Here is a 26,751-nt window from a genome sequence, read left to right on the forward strand (position 1 = left end):
ATAGGAGAGGTGCTCCAGCCCTCATGGCCTCTTCTGGACTGGCTCCTGTAGGTCTGTGTCCTTCTGATGTTGTCCAGAACTGGACACAGCACTCCAGGTGAGGTCTCACAAGAGTGGAGCAGAGGGGCAGAATCCCCTCCCTCAACCTGCTGGCCACATTGCTCTTGATGCAGCCCAGGATGTGGTTGGCTGCCTGGGCTGCGAGCACACATTGCCAGCTCATGTTGAGCTACCACCCCCAAGTCCTTCTCCTCAGGGCTGTTCTTCATCCATTCTCTGCCCAGCCTCTATTTGTGCTTGGGGATGCCCCGACCCAGGTGTAAGACTTTGAACTTGTACACACCTTATATTCCCCTTATACACCTTTTATATTCCTCTTAGCTTTACAAATTGATACATTTTTCTTTAATAAGCCTAAGGGTCCAAAACCCTAAGCTGAAAAGATTAATGTTTCACCTCAAAAACGTGCATAGTCATATTTACTATAGTTCAACACTTAATATATCCAGGAATGCAGGAAGCAAGGCCATTGCTACAAGTTCACCTTATTTTAAGAAGCTGCTAAGTTATTAATGCTTACACTATAGACATCAATACTTTTATTTATTGAAAAAAGTAAATTTTAAGAATTATTTAATGTCTTTGTGAAAGCAAATAACATTATAAATTATTCATATTAGAAATATATACTGAGTATTTTAATACAATACTTTAAAGATACAGTTAAGAGAAGGCTAAAGAAAAAAAATTCTCTTACCCTGAAATGGGATTGTAATAAACTTGGTTGTAAACTGAAATAAGATTAAAAATATATAAATTAGTTTACTTTTCACAAATTGATTAAAACAAAGTAAGAATTTTCAATTATCTGTATATCTTTCTTTGCTTACAGCCAAAAAACCTGAAAATAATATAGAAACGTTTAGGTTGGAAAAGACCTTCAAGATCATCAAGTCCAACCATTAACCTAACACTGCCAAGTCCAATATGCCTAATTTGAGACTTAATACTGCCTATTTCACCTAAAACAACACTCCTAAATCCATACTGCAGAATCTAAACGACAGCAAACTGACTTCCAGAGGTGCTCAGCACTGAGAAATAAGCAGAAAGTTGTGGAGCTGCCTACAGGCTCCTTAAAAAGGAAAAAAAAGGAACACTTGGGACAAAAGCAGCTTATTTGTAAGCACCCCATGATAAAGACTGTCAGCTGCACTGTTTGAATTAAGGACACTATATAAATGGTACAACAGTGGGGTGTTACTTTGCTATTTACATGAACCTTTTAATTAAAGGCCTTTAAAGTTTCTACTTACACTACAGCTATGTTAAAAACTCAGCTAAATAGAGAATGCTTTATTGTCACTGACAGAAGGTTGTCATATACAATGATTAAAAGGTTTATGTTACCAGTTTCCTTGTTACAAGGAAAAATTTCACTTTCCACTTAAAAGCATTGATTCTAAAAATATTTCAACTCATCCCTCAAATGATTTTGGCATATTAATTTAGGAAACTTCCATTAAGTGTTGTCATTACTGCATGAGAATTGCTGCACAGAACTGCTGTTTTGCAAAAAGCTGAAATTATTATTACAAACCAAGATTTCAAAGTGTCTTACTGTAAGTAAAAAAGATATACACGTTCAAACATTTATTTTTCAATTGCAATATAGAGAATGAGCCTGGTCAAAGACCTGTTGAAACTCTCACAGCTCACAGTCCATCTGAAGCACACCTTCACTGACATTTCCACACCCTGTGAGTAATATGTTGCCTATGCACTAATGCTTTTACTGTTGCTTTTATGCTCTTTAAAGCTACAGAACAAGCAACTTTCTGTTTAAAAGGAAAGATTAGCACATAGTATGTACCTGAACTCTAATCACCACAGATTACTTTATTCTAATATCTGTAGTACTGCTGAGAAAAGTAATTGGTGTTTATTTCAAGTGACATTAACTCTAAGATGGCCATTATTTTCCATTAGAATTCGTGAAAAGCTTCTACAGTGTAACTTCTGTTCCTGTACAGCATTTATACAGAACATTTACCCCAGAAAACTGGGGCCACAGAAAAGCCCAGTTAGCTTTTCTACTGACAGCAATCCAAACATCTGAGGTAATGGACTACACGTTCCACCGTGTAGCCAAAGCAATTTGATGCAACGATAATCAAAACTCAGTGCTTCCACACTACGTACCACTGGCTTTGCTTAACTATAATTTTAATTGTTAAATATTCTCAAGATATCACCATAATAGGACAACTTACCCTAGCAGGACCTGTTGATAAGAATTTGAATTTCCCAACATACAGACTATCAAATTCAATATTCAGTGCTGGGTTCATCTGTTTTCTAGGCGTGCTTCCAGAAGGTAAGGTGATAGGACATGTATCTTCAATTGACTCTGTTAAAGACTGGAGAAAATAAAAAAGTATATTTACTACAGGTATTTAAATGAGATACTTCCCTCCTGTAACCTTATGAATTTTCTCGTTATTTTTCTAAGAACTTACTGCCAAAGCCAACTTCCATATAAGAATGCCATATTAAAAAGCTGTAAATGTTATTACCATCATTACTGACAATGTCCTTAAGGGCCTAATAGTATCTTACTCCACCTCTAAAGTTCCCATTGCCAAGGCATAACCTGTGCTCTTTACTAATCTACAGCAAAGTAAAAACTCAAACAACAGAGCAACAAAAAATAGCCCTTTTGATATCAAAGGTACAGAATCCAATTCAATGCTTATGATCAAAATTATGCATCTGTGAGACGAGGCAGCAGTAGCTTTTCTGACTTGTTTTGGGATTACAGAGATAACCCAAATCCAGGTCAAAGCAAGAAGCACAAGGCTAATCAAGTCCAAAATGGGGCAACAACCTTTATGGCTAGTTTTAGATTCAAATTCATTGCTAGCCACACAGGAAAGGGAGTTCTATCCTATCTCTGCCTGCTGTCAACAAAGATCCCTGAACTTCTCCATGTGCTGAATTACAAAAGAGGACTGGATGACAAGAAGAAACTACTGACTTGAACTGCTAGCAATATAAAACATTGTGTGAAAAACAACTTTGCACAAATGTATCTTCATCACCTTCACCTCTAGCTCAGATTACTTTTTGATCCTTCCTGTTCTGTAATATTAAACACTTCCAAATGTTTATTTTCAAAAATATGAAATACATTTTATGTTGCAAAAACACTTAAGCTTCAGAGCCAGAGATGATCTCTGAAAACCATCCAGAATTTTATCTGTTAAATAAATTACTGCAGCTACTACTTGTTGCTGGGACTAATGATATCTGCTCTAAGCATTTCACTTTTGTTCTAACATGCAGAAAAAATACGCAGTGGAGAAATAAATTAAAGTATTAGCATAACAATATGTAGGCCAAAAACTGGACTACCTGCTCTGTATGTCTCTCCATCTTGCCTTCCAATTGCTTTCCTGAGAAATAGAAGTTGGATTGTTGGTCTGTTTCTTTATTGTCAGGGATATTTTCCTGCAGCAGCTCTGTGCATTTTGGTTCAGATCCATCTTCGTCATCTTCATCACTGGAAAGGATGACTGAAGAGGAAAAAAAGCATACATATACTACAAGATGTAGACTTGAGAATATTTAATTCATGTGGATTTCAGATGAAAATAGAATTATCTCTTGCAGTATGTAATACCCAAGTACAGTGCCCAAACCAGTCAAGGTCTGCATGCATGGAAGTGTATGCAACAAGTACTATTTTGTATCTTTATTAACACTTTTTACCCAAGATCTTCAAAATTATTTAACTATTAAAAGAAACGGGCCACACCATAGCTGCTTCAAAGAAGAGAGAATATTCTTTCCCAGTTTAAGCATCATTATTAAGTACAACCTTTATTTTCCATAGCCATAAAATCATCTGCAAAATAAGGACTGTAATTTGAAAATCACAGAATCATTTTGCTTGAAAAAGACCTTTAAGGTCATTGAGTCCAACTGTCTAAATCCTGCTGTCTATCCTGCTTCTCATGTACAAGACCCTCTACAGTCCAGTAGAGGACACTGGTACAAGGCAGTGTTCTCTAACCTGCACAATGCATTACGAACAACATGATCTCTGTCTTCAATCTTTTGTTCCATGTGTTTCAACTAGTGAGACATGCGTGAGTTCTCCTAGTACCTAAGCTTACCAATAGCAATAGTCAGCAGCACAGATACAGTACATACTTGGGTCAATTGAAACAAGTTGTCCGTTACCCCTGCAGATTCTGCTCCGCAGCTTGCTCAGGTACTGTGATGGGTCCATCTTTAATTTCCTGATGGTACTAACATGTGGCGAAAACAAGTCCTCACTGGTGGTAGAAAACTGTTTCTCTGACAAATTTCTGGAAGAAGACTCCGAGTCAGGCTCCTCTGTGCAGCTGTGAGCAGGCCTTAAGTGCTTGTGAGTGGAAGTGTCTTTACAGTCTCTCTCTAACGGCTGAGGAATACAATCTGGCACCAGAACTGTGTTAGATCTGTGACCTTGTCCACTCTCAGAGGGTGTTCTGCGGCCAGGAGACTGAGTTGAACTCAATCTTTGCTCTTTCTAGAAAACAGGAATCAGAGACAGAATATTATGTTTATTTCTTAACATTTCTATGATGGTTCAGATCAGTGATCACTGAGACTTAGCTACGTGCTAGCCAAAATAATTACAGCTTAGCGCAGCTGCACTTAGACCTCAAGTCAGGGTAATTTCTCCCTCCTCATATTCCAAACTTTATTACATAAAGGCATGAGGGATGATCTTTTAAAAGCCTACTATGACCCCCATTCTAACTGAAAAGGAAACCATTTCTGTTTTTTTAGCAGCTCTCTCATTGTCGGACACTGAAAGACCAAGCACTAGTGAAGTTCATAACTGCACAAATGTGTGGTTTGGTCAACTGGGTGAACAAGACTTAGCAAATACCTGCTTCTGTGGGGTTTTAATCAGAAGGTTAGAGAAATGGCTTTCTTGTATTTAAATGCTTGAATAAAAATCATAGTTTGTACTTGACTGATTCCCTCAGGTTTTTTTCTCTCAAATCTTAATAACAGGTAAGAATAAAACTTTAGGGAAGTCTATGAAAGACTCAGGAGGAGGGAGAAAGATGACATCTGCAAGATTTCAATAATCCCATGTATACTTTATAATTTGTGTATTAAATTCCCTAATTAGTTCTATACTGTCTGTGAAAAAAGCTTAACTTAAGTAGCTAGATATCTTATTTCCAAAATTGTTTTACTCCATGCTCCTGTCTGAAGGCAACACTGTCATTCATCTCTCCCCACCTTTCTGATACAACAAGCACATTCTGATGCAGTGGAGAATAGTACATATACTCACTCTTCTTGATGCACCACTGAACTACTTTCCCTCAACAGGTGTAACAGTATCCATAGATACTCTGCTCTAAGTTAGTCTCTTACTTTGGATGTTGCTACTGCTGCTACTGAAGTGTGTGTGCATGCGTGTACACAAACACATACATTAAAATTAAGTGCAACTTACAGACAATAGAAGCGATTTTTGTGGAATGTGTGCATTACAATCATCAGAAATGTGGCCACTAGATCTTCTTTTCCTTTTCTCAGCATCAAAAGGGCCCAATTCCTTCTGACCAAGAGTGGTGCTGTTCATATTTCTGCTCCTCTTTTCCAGTTCACTATAGTTCTTGTTTTCTGTGTCAGAAGAAAAAAAAAAAAAGTGATTTCATGGCTTATCCTTATAAACTTTTGTATTTCTTCATATCTTTTGTTTTAAATAAAATGCATGGAAGCCGATACCTTCACGATAGTTCTTTCCTTTTTTAATTGTGTGTGGCTGTCAAAATATATTCCCTAAAATAATTAAGGAAGATTATTATTGCGCAATTAGTTAACATAAGCGTATAACCAAATTTATAGCTTCCTTCCAAGTAAGAATTTGCACTTCACAGTCTTTCTTCTATGTTCTGCTGGATGCAATATTCTCTATTTCCTGTTCTAATCTACTAACAAATACTACCAACCAGTATTAAAAAGACAGTACATTCTCCTTGGAGACTCAGTGTTGAGCTCATAATTTTTCAGTAGTAAATACAATATTGTCATTTAGCATAAACATTTTAGCATGGTTCACAAACCATTTGAGCATTCTTAATGTATTACATTCTTGACTGGAAAAAGCTTTTTATAAACTCATAATTATATTGGTGCAGTGAGGCTGCCCTCAGTCTCCTTTTTCTTCCATAGATGTGATTCACTATAGCTTTATTCCTATTTTAAAAGAGCTGTTTGATATATTTTACCACATCAGTAAAAAAAATGCATATTAAGGAAACACATATACTGTGCACAACACTTACTTCTGTGCTCTCCTCTTAATATTAGACTAAAAAAAGAAAATTTCCCAACACTACAAAATTTGTATTTAAATGCCAGATTATTGTTGATTACAAACCTTTCTTCTGCAGCTCCCGTCTTCTCAAACTTAAGATATTTTTTTCTGGCTCCTGAGAAGCCTTGGTCAATTTACGCAGATCATCATGTGCCTTTCTCAGACAAAGCTCAGACCTGTAAAGAATATTAACTCTAACTTATCTTTAAATTTGAAAGAATACTGAATAAAAATCCCAACAGAAACAAGAGTTGGTTAGACCACAAACTTCTGCCCCTCTCATAAGCATGTGGAGCTTGGCAAATGAAACACAAACTAATTCAGTTCCCATTATGGAAATACAGATACTCTGACATTATTAATGAAACAGATGCTTCTAAAAGGCACAAAGAATGAAAATCTGACAGGCTTGACATCAGACACTGAAATATTATTTTGCTGTAAAGCACGACTGCAGCAAGAACACATAACAAGAAAAAAAGAGAGAACAACAGTTATTTGAGTGTATCCTTGCCTTTGTCATGAATGCGGTGAGAATGAGGCAATGTAGTACATTTTTAATTTAGCTATAGAACTGTTAATAGAATCCACTGAGTAAGTTCCTGCAACAAGAAGAGACTTGAAATAGAAATTCCTGCTCAAAAGGGCCTGAAACAGTAACTTTGAAGGAGGTGGCAGGACAGGACATAAATGAGGAAGAAGAAAGGAAAGAAACAGAAAAGGATTACAGTACAAGAAACCAGGCAACCTACAGCTGTTGACCTGAGTTTGTAGTTTCATTCTAAGAAGAAGGACATACAAGAAAGTAATCCTTTTTCTTTAAATTTTATAGCCTTTTTATAAATAGGAGATCAGGAGGTACTGATAGACTGAACAGTATGACATTCTCACATTTGAGGTATGATCTTGTAAACATACTCTCAACTTCTCCAGTAGCTAACTACAGCTGACAAAAGTCTACATAACTGTATTTTACTTTCTAGTGTATGCATTAGGATAACATTTATTTGTATGTTCATATGATATTTCTCACATGAACTTAATTACATCCAGTATGCAAGACTTCTCTTCTGAAAATCTGTCAGGGTTACATGACCTCTGCTTCACTTTCTGTGCGAGTTGGAAAACAAAAAAGAAAATACAGAAGATTTCATAGATAAAGCAATTTAATGCTGCTCTGGAAAATTGGTTCCATTCCTTCTTTTGTCATCCCACTTAATCCAAAGGGATTTTGCATTCATTGTTTTATAACATGGCTAACTCAGAATGTTACGGTCTCCAGTTTGCAAAGAGCTAAGCGATCATCGCAATGACCGAAATCACCAACAGCTGAGCCCAGACCCATAAAGAACATCACCAACCACGGGAAAGAAGATTCTTGACATCTCTAACTAGACAGCCAAAACTGCCGGACACTTTCTGAACAGATGCTTGTTCTTCAGTGCCGTGTCTGTAGACTGGAGTATCGTTGCTCTTCGGGAATATCATAAAGACAAATAAAGATTTCCAGAGTGCTCTGATACTACCAGTGATGAACAGTACACAAGCATCGTGAAGAAATCTTTCCATTCACAAAGAATCATGAATTGGACCATATACAGAAAAGGTGTTCAGTAAATGCCATTACTCATTCTGTATACTGAACAAGACAGAGACTTCCAGAGACCAGGCAGTTCTAGTTCTGGAATAACCTCACTACAGAAAACTTTATTTTGGAACCCACATCTCTCTGAACTTAAATATTTGTAGGCATGACAGCTATATAGATCTGACTGCCTTAAAAGACCGTACAAAACCACCAAGTGTTTTTTAGCATTTGTTTTACACCAACATCACAATTCAGGCATTTCAAGAATAGGAATTTTTTCAGTAGGAATGTTTCAGCTAATAGACTTCCCTGAACATATTTACTCCATACACAAATTTTGTACATCTTACTTCCACTTCCAGTCTTTGCTGATAACAGTTTAAAATGCACCTCCTAACAGACAGATGCATAAGCTAAGAAGCTATGGCAGTATACACTGAAGTGTTCTCAACAGCCATGAGGAACAAGTAGGAAACACACTTTAAAACACTAAATCTCTTTACATTTAAAACCTACCCCAAATTCATTAGTTACACTGATAGGTCAGTGGTGACTTAAGCAAATGCATTTCACATTGTGTTGCAGTGAAGCAATGTAAAACCCACTAATTCTGTAATACCAAGGGCAAGAAAGGAAACAGGGAACTCGCAGCAAGTTCTAGCTGATAGAGAAAGGATAACTTATTACTACCCTGTTCTGATCACACACAATTCTTTGACTTATTCTGAAATTTCCATAGCACAAATTGGGCACAATTTTCAGTAAAACAGAGTGTGCGTTCTAGCTCTTCTGATGATACAAAAGAATCTCTATATGGCCAGGCACATGTATATGCATAGCCGTTATAAGGGGGGAGCTCTCACACTCCTCTGAAAGAAGAGACCCCAAAAGAATCAGTGCCCAGTGTATCTTACACACAGACCTTGGTACAGAGAGGTGACCAGGATCAAACCATGGCTTTGCTGAAATAATTCCTAAATTCTCTATTTCCCATGTGATATGTATTACAACTTGCACTAACATGCTGGTCACTGCAGAAGGGTGGAAAATCCTCCTGATGTTGGTTCCTGCTAATAACAAAGTCTTCTACTTAATACATTAGAAAAGCATATCACAGGAACAGAATATTAATCCACTCCAAATCTAAAGCAAGTTGAGTACACCAACGACTAGAAAACTGACTAGTTCAAGCCATTCTTATACTTCACAGAAAACTCAATAGTTGCCCTTAGATATGAGCTTGAAAAAATATGCAAGATGTTTCCTCAGATTTAGAGAGTTACATACAAGAGTTCACATTTTCCTCTGTATTAACCCACTATCTCCCATCTTCCAAAACAACACCAAGAGGAAAAATCGGATACTAAAAATTATAGATCTTAAAGACGTTGTAATAAAACAAAAAACCCCTCCAACAATCCAAATAAACTCCCCACACTTTAGTCAGTCTAAAGTTAGGAAAACTACTTATTAGCAACAAATGTAATGCTTCTAAAATGAGACAGTATAATAAACTGTTCTAAATCCCTCATTTAAATTGCAGCTTTGACAGATTAATTTAAGCAGCAGTGGAGATCCCAACAGAAAAAGATAAAGGAATTCTTACTAATGTAGGTTTTCTAAGATGTTCATGTATCAAAATGAGGACTATGACTTACTTTTCTCAAGAATTTTTAAGATTTCTTTAACCTGGGAACTGTTGATTATTCCTGCCCTCACAAATCATTCTTCTCTTCCTTCCTCTTTCTATTGTCTTCCCCCAAACTTCTTGCTATTTGTTCCTGTGGATATCTTGCTGTTAAACAAAGAGGCAGCCATAAAAGACAAGAGGAAACAGCTTACTCTGGATTTAACTGCCATCTCAGACCAAAATGTTACATAATTCTGATTTCTGATAGTTTTATATGTCAAGTGTTACTGTGAAGCTCAGACAACCTAAATGTAGGAATAAAAGAGGAAAAGTAGATGTTACGCAATGAGAGGACACACACCCAGCCCTTAAACAATGGCACTGGTGGATTAACATGAAAAGAAATGAACTGTCACAGAAAGGAACTTGGAGAAATTTTGCAAAAGAAGTTATTTGAAATCACACTAGAACACATTAACAAAAACAGGAAAGCAAGATTTTGGTTCTGGACACAAAACCAACTTAAATGTGTTTGAATTACTTGACCACCTTCACAAATCAAAACATTGATCTACTGCAAATGGAAATTCCTTCTGTGAAAGAAAAGTAGCCTGTTAACATCAGGTACAGCAAATCAGAATAAATGCAATGTTAAAATGGCTCGTTGGAGCAGCATGTTAGTTTGCACTCAGGAAGTTATACTTCCTTCAAGACAAGAGTATAACAACAATTGTTTCAGGGAAATTCTTTTCCTTTGTGTAGTTATGTCATTTCAGGAAGACTGGCAAAATCAGCAGTAAGCAACATACCTTTCAGAGAGAAAAGAATTTTCATGAGGAGAACTTAATATTTGACATGTCTGTAGGCTGTCAACAGATGATGAGGGTAGTTGACCCGATTGTAATTTGTCACCATCAGATAAATTTGCATCAATTATTACGTGGCTGTCTATGTATTTTCTTCCAGTTTTCGTCCTCAGGACATTCGTCAAGATAACTTTGGGTTGCCTGCCATATATATAACAGTAAATCATAAATACTGCACTGAAATCTAGATAAAGAAAGTTCTTGTTAAGATTATGTATCTTAGAGGCTTGATAATAATCAAAGATCATTACTTTCAGTCCCCTAAGGGACAAAACAAAATCCCACTAGAGAATTTAAAATCCAAGGTAAGCAGATAAACACAAAAAAGCAACAAGAAACCAGGGTAAGAAAAGCTAGCCATATAATTTCACCTTAGATACAATTCACACTGCACTGCCTCTAACACATCACCTAAGTATTGTTTAAAAACTGGTAAATGTTTATCTCTAGATAGGTTTCATGCAATATCTGTACACATTTCTCAGATCTATGGAGCAAACAGTCTTGATTTTCCTGTGAACAAGAAGCCTCCAGTAAAACAGACTGAATTTTCTCAAGCACATAGTCAACAGGTAGAAAAGCAACGCACACACAGAACGGTAGCATTAGATTTTGTTCCCCTCCTCAACTTCCAGGTAGCACTCTACAGAACAGCAATAGCAAGGCTCAGAAAAACACCTGCAACTGTTAGAAGAGACAAGCACCAAAAATAAGCTAAACAGAAATATGAGGATGCAACCGCCCACTTGAGCACAGATGTGTAAGAGCAGCACAACTTTCTTCATACAATGCCACTGCAGCCAGCTCACTGCATAGCCCTTGATTTACCCACTTAAGTTTCTCAAATTGGGATTAAAATTCTACCAATTCCATGGCACTTTATTTTGGATTAGGATGTAAGGTCATGGCCTTTTTTTAATCTGTTACAAACAACATTGTCTTCTGGGTATCGACTGCATAATTCTCCTGTTGTCCTTATTCATCCACAAAGCACACTCCAGCACAGACTGAGGGATGTCTGGGGAGCACTCAGATCTCCTCTTGCAACGAGGTGTAAATTTGCTTTTAATCAGGAGACTGCCTTACAGATATGATGCTGCAGAGGCACACGGGTGGCAAGCAATGAGGATACAATTGAGAAGAAAAGTCTGACATAAAAGAACATTGTAGTCTGGATGTAACCTTCAATAAAGGAAGCCTCTAAACTGTTTATCATCATCAACTGAGAGAGAAAACTCAGTGAAAAAAGCATTCACTCTAGCCATACATTTCCCTGGGTATTTGCAATGGATCAATGCTTGAGGGTGGGCAGGGAGAGACACTGGACTTGATACGCTTTTCTTCTGACCCTTTGACCAGTTCTCAAATTTTCATGAGTAGTCTGAAACAGTTAATAGTGAAAAATACAACTTGATGCCTCCTCTGATAAAAGAGGGCAGTTAAATGCAAGTGTACTCTTCTTTTCACAAGAATAGAACAACCCAAACATTTTGAGAGTCCAATGGCTGAATCAGAATTAATTGGTCTTGTCAGTACAGGACCATCTAGAAGCCATCTGATCAGAAAACCCACTACAGTGTGCCTAGCACCACCTCTCTCAAGGATTATCAAAAGGAATGAGGAACAAGGGAATTCAATCAAGTCAGATGACATAAGAATGAAAATATAGTTCATAAACAAGACAGCTGTGGTACAACAAAGAATACTTTCTCAGGAAGAAACAACTGTAAGTACAATTATTTTGTTTAGTGACACAAGGCAAAGACAACGTACCTTTTGGACAGAAAAAGGTTTTGGAGAGTAGGGTTTAAAATCTGCCATATCTTTAGGCTGGCAGCAGATGATGAGGGTGGTTGATCTGACTGCAGCTTGCCAGCACCAGAAAAATTAGCACCAGTTTTAAGTTGCGCCTGTGTGTATTTTCTTCCTATTTTCGTCCTCAGGACATTCGTCAAGATAACTTTGGGTTGCCTGCCATACATATAATAGTAAATTAATACTAAGGTGCTGAGAACTTCTTAAGTCACATGAATTCAACAAAGCTTTTCTGTAAATTTACTGTCTCTGCATCATACCTTGTATCTTCAGTAGAATTAAGTTCACTTCCCTGACAATTTACAAAGCAGTTCTCTTTGGAGAAGATGAATCACAAACATTTTTTGATCAAGACAGCTTTTGCAGGTTTCTTCTTCTGGTATCAATGACTAGCACAGTCACATGTGATTCTGAAGAGGTAAACTTTCAGTGCAGAAACATGCAAATTTTGGTGCAAATTTTTATTACAAAATGTTGGAAGTAGTCACGATGGCCTTCTGAAAGTCTACACTTGAGTATTTGCAGGATACATAAGCAAGCACTCATATTGTGGCGTCTTATTTTTGAACCATGAATATTACTGGTTCCCATATCACAAATTAGATTATGATATTGCTGGGGGAAAAAATAAAAATCAAAATCAAGAGGCTAGTACAATCTCACAGTTTTGAAGCTCCAACTAATTTCTATTCAATTTCACTAAAAAAACAACATACAAAGATGAATTACAAACCTAGTAAAAACTCCCTATTCAAGTTCTTTAAACAAGTATCTACACTTTGCTGATTCTGCTAATTAGTACTGAAGTCTTCACATAAGAAATTAATTCTGCAGCACAGCCAATAATTTCAACAGTTTCCTAATAAATTGATAAGCATTATATAACACAGATACTTTGTTAGGATTGACTTTATTTTCAAACAGATGAAAATTGGACTTGTTTTCCCAGGACTGGTCCTAAGAGGACACTGAACTTCAGGCTCATCTGTTGGTTTTAGATTACTGAGGTAAGAATTGCTTTTTCTATTGCATGTCTTGTGTAACAAACGAAATGGTTCACACTGTAGAGCGAGAATCCTCCTTTTACAGCTACAGAAGACCCTTTACTATTCACATAGCTGTTACATGCACGCTACAGTGACAGTTCTTAAGCAAATGGCTGCTGTTCCTCAGAGGGTTGACAACTGTGCAAGCAACTTCTAGGAAACTGTAACTGTCCCACCGATAGCTGTCAGCTGTCCCACTGCTACATGCAGCTCAACAGCATGGTTACAGGGTAAACAAATAGGTATGGCATGAAAAATGCTGAATAACAGATATGCTTGAACCTAAAAAGAAAAAAAAAAAAGATCTGGAACTGCTGTATTAGTGAAACGTGTTGAACTCAGGGAAGATGTTTCATGTAATCCTTACATTCTGCTCTTTCAGTAGCTGCTGCATGCTGAGGTTTCTTTTCTCTGGTGACTTATGTTAACAAGACCCATGACCCTTCACTGAACTTGAAAAAACAGTAAAGCTCCTATGCAGATCTTTGCGAACCTGCATATAAGCTATGAATGCTGATCAATCTTATCAGATCTCTGTATCACTGAATGCCATAACGTGTATGCAACGAGCTGCTTTCTCTTAGAGCTCTGCTATACATTTCCTGGACCTGTGGTCTCCAAACTTTTTTTGGCCATGCACCCTATCAGTAAAAGTATTTTGAGCACACACCTTCAACATGTTTAATTATAATTTATATAGATGTACTAATGCACTAATATTGTGTACATTATAAAACACACTTTAAAGGGATGTGATAAAGATGAAATAGCATTTATTTATTAATTGTACAAAAAAATATTTCTGTCCTGCACCTCAGTGGATTGTCTTGCACACACCATACCTTGGAGACCACTATCTAGACAATGGACAAGAAACCTATATGGTTCCCATTCACAGCTAAGTAATTTAAGCTCAAGTGAAGACAGTCTCCTCCACTCTGGGCTTCTCTTAGAAGTTTCCCAAAGGAAAACTAAGTGGTAAAGTTCAGGCATTCTGATGCCAAGAATCTGGACAGAAAAGAAAAAGTGTCTTATGTAAGGGGTGGGTGCTAATTAGCTATTGGAAAAACAATGCAGGGTTTCTGAAGTGAGAGACCCTATGAAGGCAATGAGAAGTCGTATGCACAAAGACAATCTCAGTAGAAGACTGACCTACACCACAGGAGTGCTCCAGAATGTTTCAGGAAGAGGCAGGCATACATTTATTCGTTTACCTAGACCTGTATATACTCTATGACTATTAATGCAAATAACTGTTGTTTTTAAGAGCATGTGCTTCGAACACTGTACACCAGAGAGTGGGTTTTCATTTAAAGATATACTTTAACTACTGAAAAGCTTAGGAAGTAAATACAGGTCATGAGGGACAGGTCAGTAACACTAATGTCTTAGATGGTGGAACACAACTGTAGCAGCCTAGTGAGCACATTCCAAGCCTGCAAAGTGTTCTCAATTTAGCATAGGAAGCAGGAGACTTATTTTCTATGGAAGCCCCTGCTAAGTCAGAAGTTCTAGGTTTTTTCTGGGCTTCTCAAGTGCTCAGAGTTGATGGATTAACCACTGGAAAAGCTTACAGTGACCAGACTTAAACATCTGTCTTTTAGCCAACTGTATATAAAAAGGCATGTCTAAGGAAATAAAGAATATATACATTTAAGAAATGTGATAAAAATTCAAAATTCAGCTACACAAGAACCTATTGGACTGTTCAGAAAATTTACAGCTACTAAAGCAGTTAAAGGCAATTTCAAGGTAAAAGTCATCAAATAACACGTGCAAATTCATCTTAGGAAACAAGACACTCTTGTGTTTTAATTTTTTCCTTAAAGATAAGGGAAACCCAAACTACTTTAGAGGTCCAGTTACTGAAGAACTGTAGTGGAAAGACATTTGATCTTTTGGGGTGCCAGAAGAGATGAAGCAATGAAAGACTAATCCAGATACTTCCCCTCTTCCTCTAACAGGACTTGAAATTACAAATCAAACCTTGAAGTATCTAAATGGCATTTTTCCTCCAAATACAAAAATAGGTGCAGAAGTAGGCCCTAGCAATATGAAGATGTGAGTCAGAAATTATTTCTCCTTAAAAAAAATGTTTTAAAATCATTACTCTAGAGCACCATGAGACAACATAAATGTGTTATTCTCTAGGGAACCCTTCTGTTCTCCTGACTAGAAACATTCCAAGCCTAACAGACTATTTCCCAGATCTAAATTCTTTCAGTTTTCATTGTTCCACGTTGTAGAAATTGTGGATTATTTTTCTATTTGTCACACACAAGATACCATAATGAAATTTTACTAAATTTAACCTGAACTTGCACAGTAATTAGTCCAGTGGGAACACACATGGCCACAGAATCTTTATTCTAATTGTATGATCAGGAGTCGTAAAGATAACAGAAAAGATTCCAACCTTTAGGGGCTTTAACAGCACCATCATGATAGAGAAAGCTCATAGTCAGAAGCAGAATTTCCAGTGAAACTCAATTTCATTCCCTATAGTTTGTTGAACACACTGGAAACTCAGCTCTGACATCCTTTGCTCACATTCACATCAGGCTAGACCATGACAGGCTCCTTCATAATTTGGTTTACTGATTGTTATTAGGTAGAGAATTTCAAATGTTTTCCACTCCCTTGATTTAAATGGGTTTTACATATTTTCAGCAAGAATCTTTGCAAAAAATGACCTTATAATTTAAAGCACAGATGCACCTGCGCAACTAGCTTTGCACTGGTAACCTGTGCAAAGGAAAGGAATCCTCAAACAATGAGGAAGAAAACAGTATGCATTTGGCTATTCTTAAAGACGTCAAATTTAAGATGCCTGTCTTTAAGGCCAGGTTGGATGAGGCTTTGAGCAACCTGGTCTAGTGGAAGGTGTCCCTGCTGATGGCAGGGGGGGTTGGAACTAGATGATCTTTAAGGTCCCTTCCAATCCAAACCATTCTATGATTCTATGTCAGTGCCAGGCTAAGGCATCACTTCTTATGTGGCACCAGTTTTTGACTGAAGACCTTGACAGGACAGCTGGTTATGACCTAATCTTCAGAGGTGTACAGTGGCTTTCAGAGCTTCCAATGGCTTCCCCTTCTAAAGGGGTAATGGCACCTGACAGCATTTCTTGAAAAATCATGTCATGAAGGCTGGGCATAAAACAGATCCAGGAAAAGCACTTACTCCTCTTAAGCCAGCCTGTACATCTGTAAACAATGGTTGGGACACAGATCCCTAAGATTACCTGTTAAATTGTCCACAGAATAAAGTGAGCAAGTCATGCAAAAGACATTTCAAAAGATAGAAATTAGTGGCAAGAAGAGTAGCAAGCAAAGTATACATTAAAAGCAAGTCCCACCAGCAGACCCAGCAAGTAACCTGCACAACAGTAAGGCTGGAGGCATCTTGGTGACGGAAAACCAGAGGCAATTATTTTGTTTCTAAAACAGGCAACTATTGTACTCCCTCTTAACTACCTCCACAAAACAACAACAACCAAAAAAACATAAGCAAAGGTAATGAAAACTTACACACGTAAGGATGGAACAGAGGAAAAATATTTATTATGAAAAATGCTATTAGCTGCTCCTGGCAAGTCTCATATCACTTTTCACAGGCAAAAAAGGATTATCCTACATTACAGAGAAATGGACAAAAAGCTATGAACTGTTTGTACCCTGCTGGGGAAAATGTTTGACCTCTATTTCACCCAGTAATCAGAGCTGCTAGATCCAGTTCCCTTTCAATTATCATATTTGTGTACACATCACTGTTGTAACCACTGGCTCCAATTTGCTCAAATTTGTATTAGAAAGTGATCAAAATGAGAGCTGGAAGCTACTGATTCCTTTTTGGACTAAACTATTATTAATTGTCTACACCACCATCTTCATGCCTACATTCTTCTACTAGTAAACTCAAGTTTTGGGAAATAAATACTTTGCCAGCAGGATACCACATACCATGTGAGGTTCACCCCATCTGGTCCCAAAACATCTGTTCTGAGTTTACAGAATAAAGTTTTATTTACAGAATAAAGTCACTGATGGACTTGATGTGTATTCAGCTATCTGAGCTTCAGCAGCACATGCACAGTTCAGGAGATCCTTGGCATTTAAGAGCCCAAAGGAATAGTGTGATACACTACCATTAACAGAAAACTCTGATTGACACATTCACTGACTACATCTGTTGACAAGAAAGTCTGTCTGTCCTCTTCCTACTTCAAGGTCTTGACCTTTCATCAAATGATTAGAATTCAACATTTTAACAGCAAACATGAACATCCCTACTAACCTCCTTGCACTTTTTAAGCACTCTTTCTACCCTCCCCCTAAAGAAAACTTGACAGACAGGATAAGAAGGTTGAATTTCAAAATACTGTTTTATTTTGTTCGCACTTTTTTTTTATTTTATTTTTATTTCCCTCTTGGAGAATGCAGGGGTAATACAGCTGAGCTAAGTGGATGCCTCTAAGCTCTATTTCCAGGTGGTGATAGCTACTCTTGAAATCATGTTATTCCCTTCCTCACCAATAAAAAGGTTTTAAAAGTAGGATAAAAAATATTACTTGACCAGTTACATAAATACCATACATAACTTTCTGCAATGACACTAATAAATTGAACTCTACATATTCCATGACAGTCCTAATCTGTTTTGTGAACACTTGTGGGATTGTGTAAGAAACCTCCAGTTTATGAGAGGGACTAGGGGACTAACCTGCCCTGAGAGCCCTGTCTGGGATCATGAACAAGTCAGCTGGCCGTGACCTTTCACAAGGCCATGAGCAGAGCTGTTCAGCTGAGAGCCGCTGTGGTTGCTGCTTACAGGCCCCACGGTCTCACGTCACAGCAGGACTGACAGAAGCAATCAACTATCAAATTTTGTAATTCAGAACTTCAGTTAAAAACACAAGTGAAGGTGGGTTTGGGCTAATACATCCACTTTGTCCCTTCTGACTAAAATTAAGTGGCAACAACAATGCTCAAGTAACACTTTAGATGAAACATGCCTCCCCAAATATTTGGGATTAGCTCCTATCAATACAACTTTTTAAAACATCAGGAGATAACAGGAGTTTGTCATTAAGACTTTCTGCTTTTCAACACAAATGAAAAATTCCTCATTGGAAAAAGAAGGAACAGAGAAACTTTTGCATTAGAAAGACTGGCAGTGTGCCACCTCACATTTACCTCTTCTGAGTTTTGTTCATTCTCAGACTTTTGCTCAACGAACACCACTTTTTAGAACCTGGGTGCTCTTTCTACTTCTTATGCAACGAGGTCAGTGTGCTGATTTTGACCTACTGAGAAACACTGGGTACCCAAATGGAACACTTAGAACAAGCTTTGTTGCAGACAGTAGACCAAGTTTATTTTACAGAGAACCTCCAGCTAGTCTCTAGACACACATCTTTTTTGAGGAAGTGAAAAATGCTTAGGTTTAATATCTGAATATTTACTGTCTCTTTATAGTCTAAATAATTTCTCACTAATGTGCTGGTAAGAATTTTGGTAAAAATGATGTAGCACCTACAAATGCTACTTGAAAGTCCCTCACATTATCAAAATTACCATATGGAACAGCCCCATTGGTAGCTTTTTTTTTTTGTTTTTTTGTTTTTTTTTAAGAAAAGCTCCTTAACATTGAAACATCAGCTCAAAGTTTACCAAAAGACCTTTAGAGACTGATATCATATATTAACTATTTCACAGAATAATTAAAACTCAGGAAACTGCAAGTAACATAGCTTTTAAATTCTGCCAGGTTGAAGCTGTGAGCCACTCCCTCAGTTAAAAGTTACTGAGAAGCATTTCAAGGTAACTACACATAAACTAACAGCTGTGCCTCTGAGAAGGTATGAAAAATAAATTCTGAAACTTTTAGAAGTTCAGCTCTTCCCTGCAACAGTTTAAAGCATTCTGCATATAAAGACCATGACTATTCATAGGTCACAAAACCACTGAATTCAGCAGCATCACAATCACCTGCTGTCATTAAGCATTTTAACTACCTGTACATTTTAACATACCCCACAACAACAAAAAAATAAAATCACTTACGGTCAAGTTAAGTTCCTGACAGAAAATGGGGTAGATAATGCACACTCTTATTTGATTAGATTTAAAATATTTGTAAAATAACAATTGCTTCATTAAGACAAGTATAATTAATCTAATCACGAAGTCATTATGCTTCCCAGCTGCTGTCAATGAATCCAATTCTACATTTTCATTTCCATTTGTCAGCTATGGCACTTACAGCTTCAAAATTTTACTGGATAAACAATTATCTAGCTGACAGCTTCACAGAAGATGATTTTAAGTAATACACTGTAATCTCAAAGAAACTGAGATATTTGCTCTTGGCAACAGAGCATAAAGCAGCAGCACATCAGTAGGCTTATTTACTCACTTAGGTGTCTTGACTACAACACAGAGGTGAAAAACTCACAGTTTTTTACACCTTCCCCTGCTAATCAACATATTGCTTGGGGGGTTTTTGTTGTTTTTAAGAGTTGATAAAGCCATCTTAATGACTGTGGACTACAGAACAAAAAGCAGCAAGCAAAAGATAATCTGGGAACTTCTTAAATATCTAAAATATCTAGGGCTAGAATGGTAATTTACACTGAGAGAGCAATGAACACCTTTCAGGATTCCAAGCAGGTCAACAAGCAGTAATTCCTCTAGTAAGTGTTGCATTCCCATTCTGATGTCACAGTCTTGCATTGTGTTAAAACAAAGAAAAAGTTATGATTGCTTTGTAATTCACAATGCCATTAAATCACTGAAACATGATTCTCTGAAGGTGGGCTGCCCAACGGCTTGAAAACCATCTTTGGTTTTCACACACATAATTAGCAAGTGACCAGCAATACCCATTTCCAAGAACATGCAACTCTGAATGTACAAACAGAGAAGAACTAATTTTCAGATTACTTCTTACCCAACTGACTCTTCATCATTAGAGCTGTGTCTGTTGCAGTTCTTCTGCCTTTCTCCTTTTGTGGAAGGCTCTCTGTTGTTGGCACTTAACTTCCACTGAAATAAAACAAATAAAATTACAAATAAAATTAGGAGGTTCCAACAGACATAAATATGTCATAATGGATATTACACTAGAAAAAGGGAACAATGACAGATGTTGAAACAATGCAACTGATCAACTAAAGCAGAGCCACAAGGAGTATATACAACAATTTTGCAAAGAATGAATTTATTTGATTTAAAGCACCCATGTACCACTTGATGTTAAATGGAACTTTTTTTTCATCCTAAAGAAATTTGACAATACAGGACAATTAAATTATTTCCCTATTTAAAGGGGGACTATCCCAAACATAGACTTGAATATTAGGCCTGTTTTACACAGTCACAAATACACAAGATAACTTCTACTTTCTTTAACTCCATGCATTTAAACAAATTATATTCCACTCAAATATATAAAATTCTGAGAAGGAAAAGGAATCTGAAGATTTGGTACTTAGGTGGCAAAACCCACACCAGCAAGACTCCACTTTTTGCAAATTCTCTTACCTTACCAAAATGCACCTGCATTTTCAAATTTAGTGAAGCCCCAGCAAAACATATAGTTATTTCTGCAATTCCAGAAACCCATCTCCCTCTGCCATTACCTCCTCCTAATCTCTCCTTGCTTTTTTTAATATAAAAGATAATAAACTAAACATATGCTTGAAAACTATGACAGTCAGGCTGAAAGCAGATAAACTTATTTTCATTTCTGTTTAAGTGGGGAGTGAAAGGACATCTGAAAAATTCATGCCCACACGTATTTCACATACTTTATTGAAGTCTGAAAGGTGCATCTCAGACCAATCTTCTCCCTACCATACGGGCCGACTCTTGGAAAATGGAAATGCAAAACACCCTCATTATTAAAACAGCTGGCAGCAAGAAATTGCCTTGGAGGTGCTCTCCCCTCCTTCTGCCTTCAAACATCATCTAGTTCAGCTCATACCACTGCTCTTCAAGCATGTTAGAGGCCTATCTGCCCAAATCACTGAAAGCTGTATAAAATTTCTCAAACAAGATGGAGCCAACTCTGACAACACTAAATATAATCTGGACAGACCTTTGTATGGATAAAGCAGTAACATTTCTTTTAATTATAGTACCTCATAAGCAATCTTTTCTTTTACTAGTCAGTGTTTAAAGCACACAGAGCACTCCACCACAGAGAAAAGTCAGAAATATATAGACACAGGTAAGAAAAATAAGAAATGGAAAATTAAGACAATATACAGGAAATAACATGGGGGGGGGGAAATAAGTTTTTTTCAATACATCCAGTCTAATCACTGTTTTTACAGAGGCAGAGAGAAAGACAGGAAGAATTCTATGGCCCTGCCTAAGAGGCTGCTGCTTGTAACCACAGAAGACATCCCTTCAGACTTCAAAACCTGATTGTAATTGGATGCTCTGCTCACTTAAAATATTAACAGTACAGAATGCAACCACAGAGAGTTTATATTGCACCATGCCCAAATGATCAGGCCTACCAAGAGACCTGGCTCACATTATCACCACTACTGTAAGTCAAAAAAATTCCTGACTTCCCTCATTAGGTTTTTAAAACTCCTCTGTGGGGGAGCCTGTTTGTCCAGTCTCATGATTTTGAAAGCACTAAAACCAGCAACAAACTGTGTAGGCTGAGCTGAAGGAGTCAAGAGTAGCAAAATATGTTTGCAAAACCTGGCATTTTAAAAATGCTTACTGAATTTGGAACAGATTTGTAGAAGCAAGGATTTGCTTCTGTATGTGACTGAGATGATCAAGATAGATAGTCACTTATAAATGCCATACAAGTACTCTTACAGTCTTAATACTGAAATCAGTTATTTCTGTATTAGCACCTAAAAATTCTGTCAAAAGTCATGCAGTACTTAATATAGTCTCTTAAGTTAGGATACAAATAAGGACTAAGTGAAAACTCAGTGTAAAAATTATTCTGATATCATAACAAAAAGTTTGGTAAGTGGCCTGAATATAACCTAAGAGTTCAGGAATCCGAAGACAATTAACTTAAAAAACCCCAAACATATATATATAAAAAAATTTGCCTTAAAATTCATTATAGTTTCAAAGTACTCCTGAAGATCAACTCTGCTTTTTAATTAATTAGGCTGGCAATACAGCACTGGCACTTCCATTTCCATAACTCTATGCTTGCAGGCAGATTTCAGACCTACACACTTGTCTCTTTCCAAGACAATCTGAGTCACAAGATAGCACTCAATACTGAAAAAGAAAAAAAAAAAATACAGCCTCCAAAACAGAACATAAAACCCATATAACATCCTCCTATGCACATCACACTCCAAAGAACTTCTCTTTACCTCTTTTAAAGGGTAGTCCCAATGGTGGGAGCCTGGGAGCCTTGCCAAAGGGGACTGAACTTGGACATCCTCTGACTTGGTGTTTGTTTTCTTCTTTGGTATACGAAACTGAAAATATATGATGTTACACACATAACAAAACTAAATTATCCACCAGTGCTATAAGCTGACATACTGCCACGTACAAAGTTTTCTTAACTGTCAGGCAAAATAACAATTGCAAGGGAACCACCAACTTATGACTGTAATTTAAATGCATTCCTCACTGACACATGATCCTAAATCATGGGTCATACTACACGAGGAGCAGGTTTCAATATATGAACTATCTTAAAAAAAGCAAGAAAAAGCTCTTCCTACTTCATTAACTTTACAACAACTTCAAACAGGTGCCCAAAGGTGAGAGCAACCTACAGGCACTTACAGTTTTCTTCGTTCCCTCTGATCTTTTTTACACTCTAATCTCAGCTTAGAAAATAATAAAAAGAAAACAAAAATAGCTGAATAGCATGATGAACACAAAACCAGGTTTGCACTCTCAAAAAAAAAAAAATCAGGATGAAGACCAATTATATCTTAGAATTGTACAAGTATTTTAGTATGATCATTTAGCATTAATACACCACAACGTACTCAAAATGGTAACAGCGACTGCCAGTGACAACCTTCATAAAAACGGAACCAGAGTTTCAAAAGTAATTATTGAAAGATAAAGCAGTTAGTAATTCAGAGAAATTTGCCAATTCCGAAAAAATACATAGGAAATAATGTTCATTCATTGAAATTCAAAACAGAAATGGTCAAACTTAATTCCTACCAGTACATCAAGACAAGGAAAGAGGGTGACATTTCCTATCAGTTAATTAAACCAGTTAATATCAACTGAAAGAATAAAAGTGGCAGTCTTGTCATTTCTCCAGGTATCCCGAGAAGCAAAACCCTACACTGCAAATACCAGATTAGAACACATCAGAGAGGGAATGCAACATTTACATCTTGCAGACAACTGAGTCTATCTCAGCCAGGAAAAAGCTGAAGCTACTGCATATGATGGCTACTGTCAAATGTATTTTAAACTCAATTTGTGAGCTGCCAGATGCCCCACCTTGTAACATGAAGTTACAAGCAAGGACTCTAGAACAGCAACACTAACAACTTTAATAATTAACACAGAAACTGTATTCATTAGCTCTGTAGGTAGTCCTCCAGAGAGACCATAACTGAAGCATACTGTACCATAATAAAATAATCCTTCAATTCTTCAATTTTAATTGAGAGTGCTCTTATTCCTTCTCTATGCTTCTTTGAAACAAAGATTTATTTTTTCAGTAATTAGACCTGAATTTCTATACAGTACCTCAAGCTGCTTTTGCTGGTCAAATGCTGTAATAACAAATACGCCTTCAATAACAGATTCCTCAGATTATAAAGGATGTAAATGTTACACACAGGCAATAACCTCTAATACAAGTACCTCCCTTCCCTTTCAATCAACATTTAAGGATTGAAATAGACATTTACTTACTCAAGAACAGCTGCAATCAGATTGTTTCATTGGTTTGTGGTATCTTAATTTTTTTTTTTTTTTTTTGAGAAGCAGCATATAAACAAGTTTTATCAGACACAATTCATTCTTCTGATCTGCACCTTAACGGTCAGGTACAAATTCCTTACTTCAGAACTCCACCTGCTGCCTGCCTAGTGGTTTCTGTTATGAGCTTCCTAAGAACACTTATTTATGTAAAATTTTAACATGCATTTAAAGTTACAGAGGTTCAGATAGCCTCTGTAATAACAGATAACACTGAGAACAGCTAAGGTCAGACACAGAAAACAGAGAGACAGATGGACAGACAGCAAGGGATAAAAAGTACAACATACATTCATCAGCAAAATTTCCATCTCACTGTGTAATACCTTCCCAACGCTTCCACTCATTAAGAAAACGTTGGTTTGCAGTGCCCACAATTAAACTGTAGGACAAGCACAAAGTCAAGAGGTAACCAACAGTCTGTATCTATGGTAAGCGCAATGTATGCAGTTGCCTTAGCTTTTCCCTAACAGAAAGTGACTGACTCAGCACATCCACTGCACTTAGCAGACTCCTCGCCTAAACCAGCAGTACTTTTCTGAAGGTTCCCATCTGTAGGAGCCATGGTCAGAGAAAATGCATAAACAAGGTGCTGGAAACAGCTTATTTCTCATACTAGACAGTCCAGACCTTGGCCAATCAAACCAGTTGCTGTGCCCACAAATGGGTATTTTAGAAAAAAACAAACCCTAGCATAAGCAGTCTCTGAACACATCTCTGCAGATAACTAAACATTATGCAGTTGGTCTACCTACTTGACCACTACGCTAAATATTTAAAGTGTTAGCTTAGGTCTTAACATATCCTTGAAAACGGGCTGTTAATGCAAAAACAAATGCTAAGCCTAATGTATTAATACATGTTCAAGAGCAGACATGACTATTGACTGCTACCAGGATAAACTGTTTCTCAGGAAAAAAAAAAGAAAGAGTGCTCCAACAAAGCAAAAGCTGGACCACTGGAGAATGAATTTGGTTGTGCAAATACATTAGAACACCCTAGGATAACCACAGCCTCCAAGTAAATTGTTGCAAACTGGCGGAAGACTTACATTGACGTGACTTGAAGATGATGTTCTTCCATCCATTATTTTCTCTATTGAAAAAAAAAAAAGATACAAAATAAGCTTAGCAATTTGTGTTTTATTTATTCAGAGGGAAATAGGACCACAGCAGTAGGTACTAAGCAAGAACAAGAAAATAATTGAGAAAGCAAGCACAAAGAAAACTCATTCATACAACGGTCTGAGCTGGAAGGGACTTTTAGAGATCATCTAATCCAACCCCCTTGCCATGAGCAGGGACACCTTCCACTAGATCAGGCTGCTCAAAGCCTCATCCAACCTGGCCTTGAACACTTCCAGCGACAGTGTGTCCACAACTTTTTTTGAGCAACTTGCTCCAGTGTTTCACCACCCTCATCATAAAAAAATTTCTTCCTTATGTCCAACCTAATTCTACCCTCTTTCAGTTTAAAACCACTGCCCCTTGTCCTGTCACTCCAGGCCTTGGTAAAAAGTCGTTGACAGTCATAATACAAGAAAGACATGCTCTGGCAAGGCTCTGGATTGTCAGTGTGGACAGTACTGTTAACAACATTTTCACTAGAATTTGCCCTTAGTGAAGACATTTACTGCTTAGCTCCATCTCCTGGCAAGCACACAACTAATAAGCAATTCAGGCTTTGATTACAAAGTGAAAAGGAATCACAAAAGACACCTGTAACACTACAGGTGCTTCAAGAATAAATAAAATTCAAGGATTGCTGTTAACAGATAAACTTCTTCCCCAGTGGAAGAACACAGCTTCAGAGCTTCCAGTATTCACATAATCATGGAATGGTTTGGATTGGAAGGGACCTTGAAGATCATCCAGTTCCAACCCCCCTGCCATCAGCAGGGACACCTTCCACTAGACCAGGTTGCTCAAAGCCTCATCCAACCTGACCTTGAACACTCCCAGTGACTGTATGACTCCAGTGTAAGGCCTTCAAACCCTACAGCTAGTCTGAAGTCCCTCAAGAAGGCCTCTCAAGCTCGTGTACTTCCATTTAGCTCAGCAGTTTTTCAACTCCCAGCCCCAGTCCCCCGGCGTAGGGAACAGCCACGCCTACAGACTAGTAAAGAAAAGACAAACTACTGACGATTCCAACGCCTGCAAAGAGGAAAACTTAACAAACGGCGGCCTCCTGGCAGGGACAGAGGCACCACGCAGGGGTGGCACCGCCCGGGCTGTCACCGCATGAGCCCTCCCCTGCCAGGCCGAGCAGGGCGGCGGGGCAGAGCCGGGTCGCCCCGCACCCCAGCCGCCGGCTCCGCCCGCTAGCAAGGGAACGGGCTGCTCACTGACAAACCAGCAAGTACCGGGGGTCAGACATCCCGCATCTCCACACTCTCTCCCCAGCCTCCTCACAAAGGAGCAGCAACAACACCGTTCGCGACAGATACCCGTGCGGCGCGGA

At 37.7% G+C, this 26,751-nt stretch overlaps 1 protein-coding gene across 1 annotated transcript; it reads right to left on the reverse strand.

The window, feature by feature from the left end:
* Nucleotides 1-757: 757 nt before the first annotated feature.
* LOC104523633 (sentrin-specific protease 7-like) lies at nucleotides 758-25,381 on the reverse strand (the record flags this gene model as incomplete). Its single annotated transcript, XM_010166283.2, has 11 exons — nucleotides 25,343-25,381; nucleotides 22,701-22,808; nucleotides 20,288-20,382; nucleotides 12,249-12,446; nucleotides 10,419-10,616; nucleotides 6,455-6,567; nucleotides 5,525-5,694; nucleotides 4,216-4,576; nucleotides 3,415-3,575; nucleotides 2,274-2,420; nucleotides 758-791 (listed from the first exon to the last, which is right to left on the reverse strand). Coding segments are annotated over exons 1-11 (1,621 nt in total), but the record flags the coding sequence as incomplete, so codon positions are not given.
* Between the last annotated feature and the right edge of the window lie 1,370 nt (nucleotides 25,382-26,751).

Source organism: Antrostomus carolinensis, unplaced genomic scaffold (genome assembly GCF_000700745.2).
Source record: "Antrostomus carolinensis isolate BGI_N321 unplaced genomic scaffold, ASM70074v2 scaffold8404, whole genome shotgun sequence".
Classification (NCBI taxonomy): Eukaryota; Metazoa; Chordata; class Aves; order Caprimulgiformes; family Caprimulgidae; genus Antrostomus; species Antrostomus carolinensis.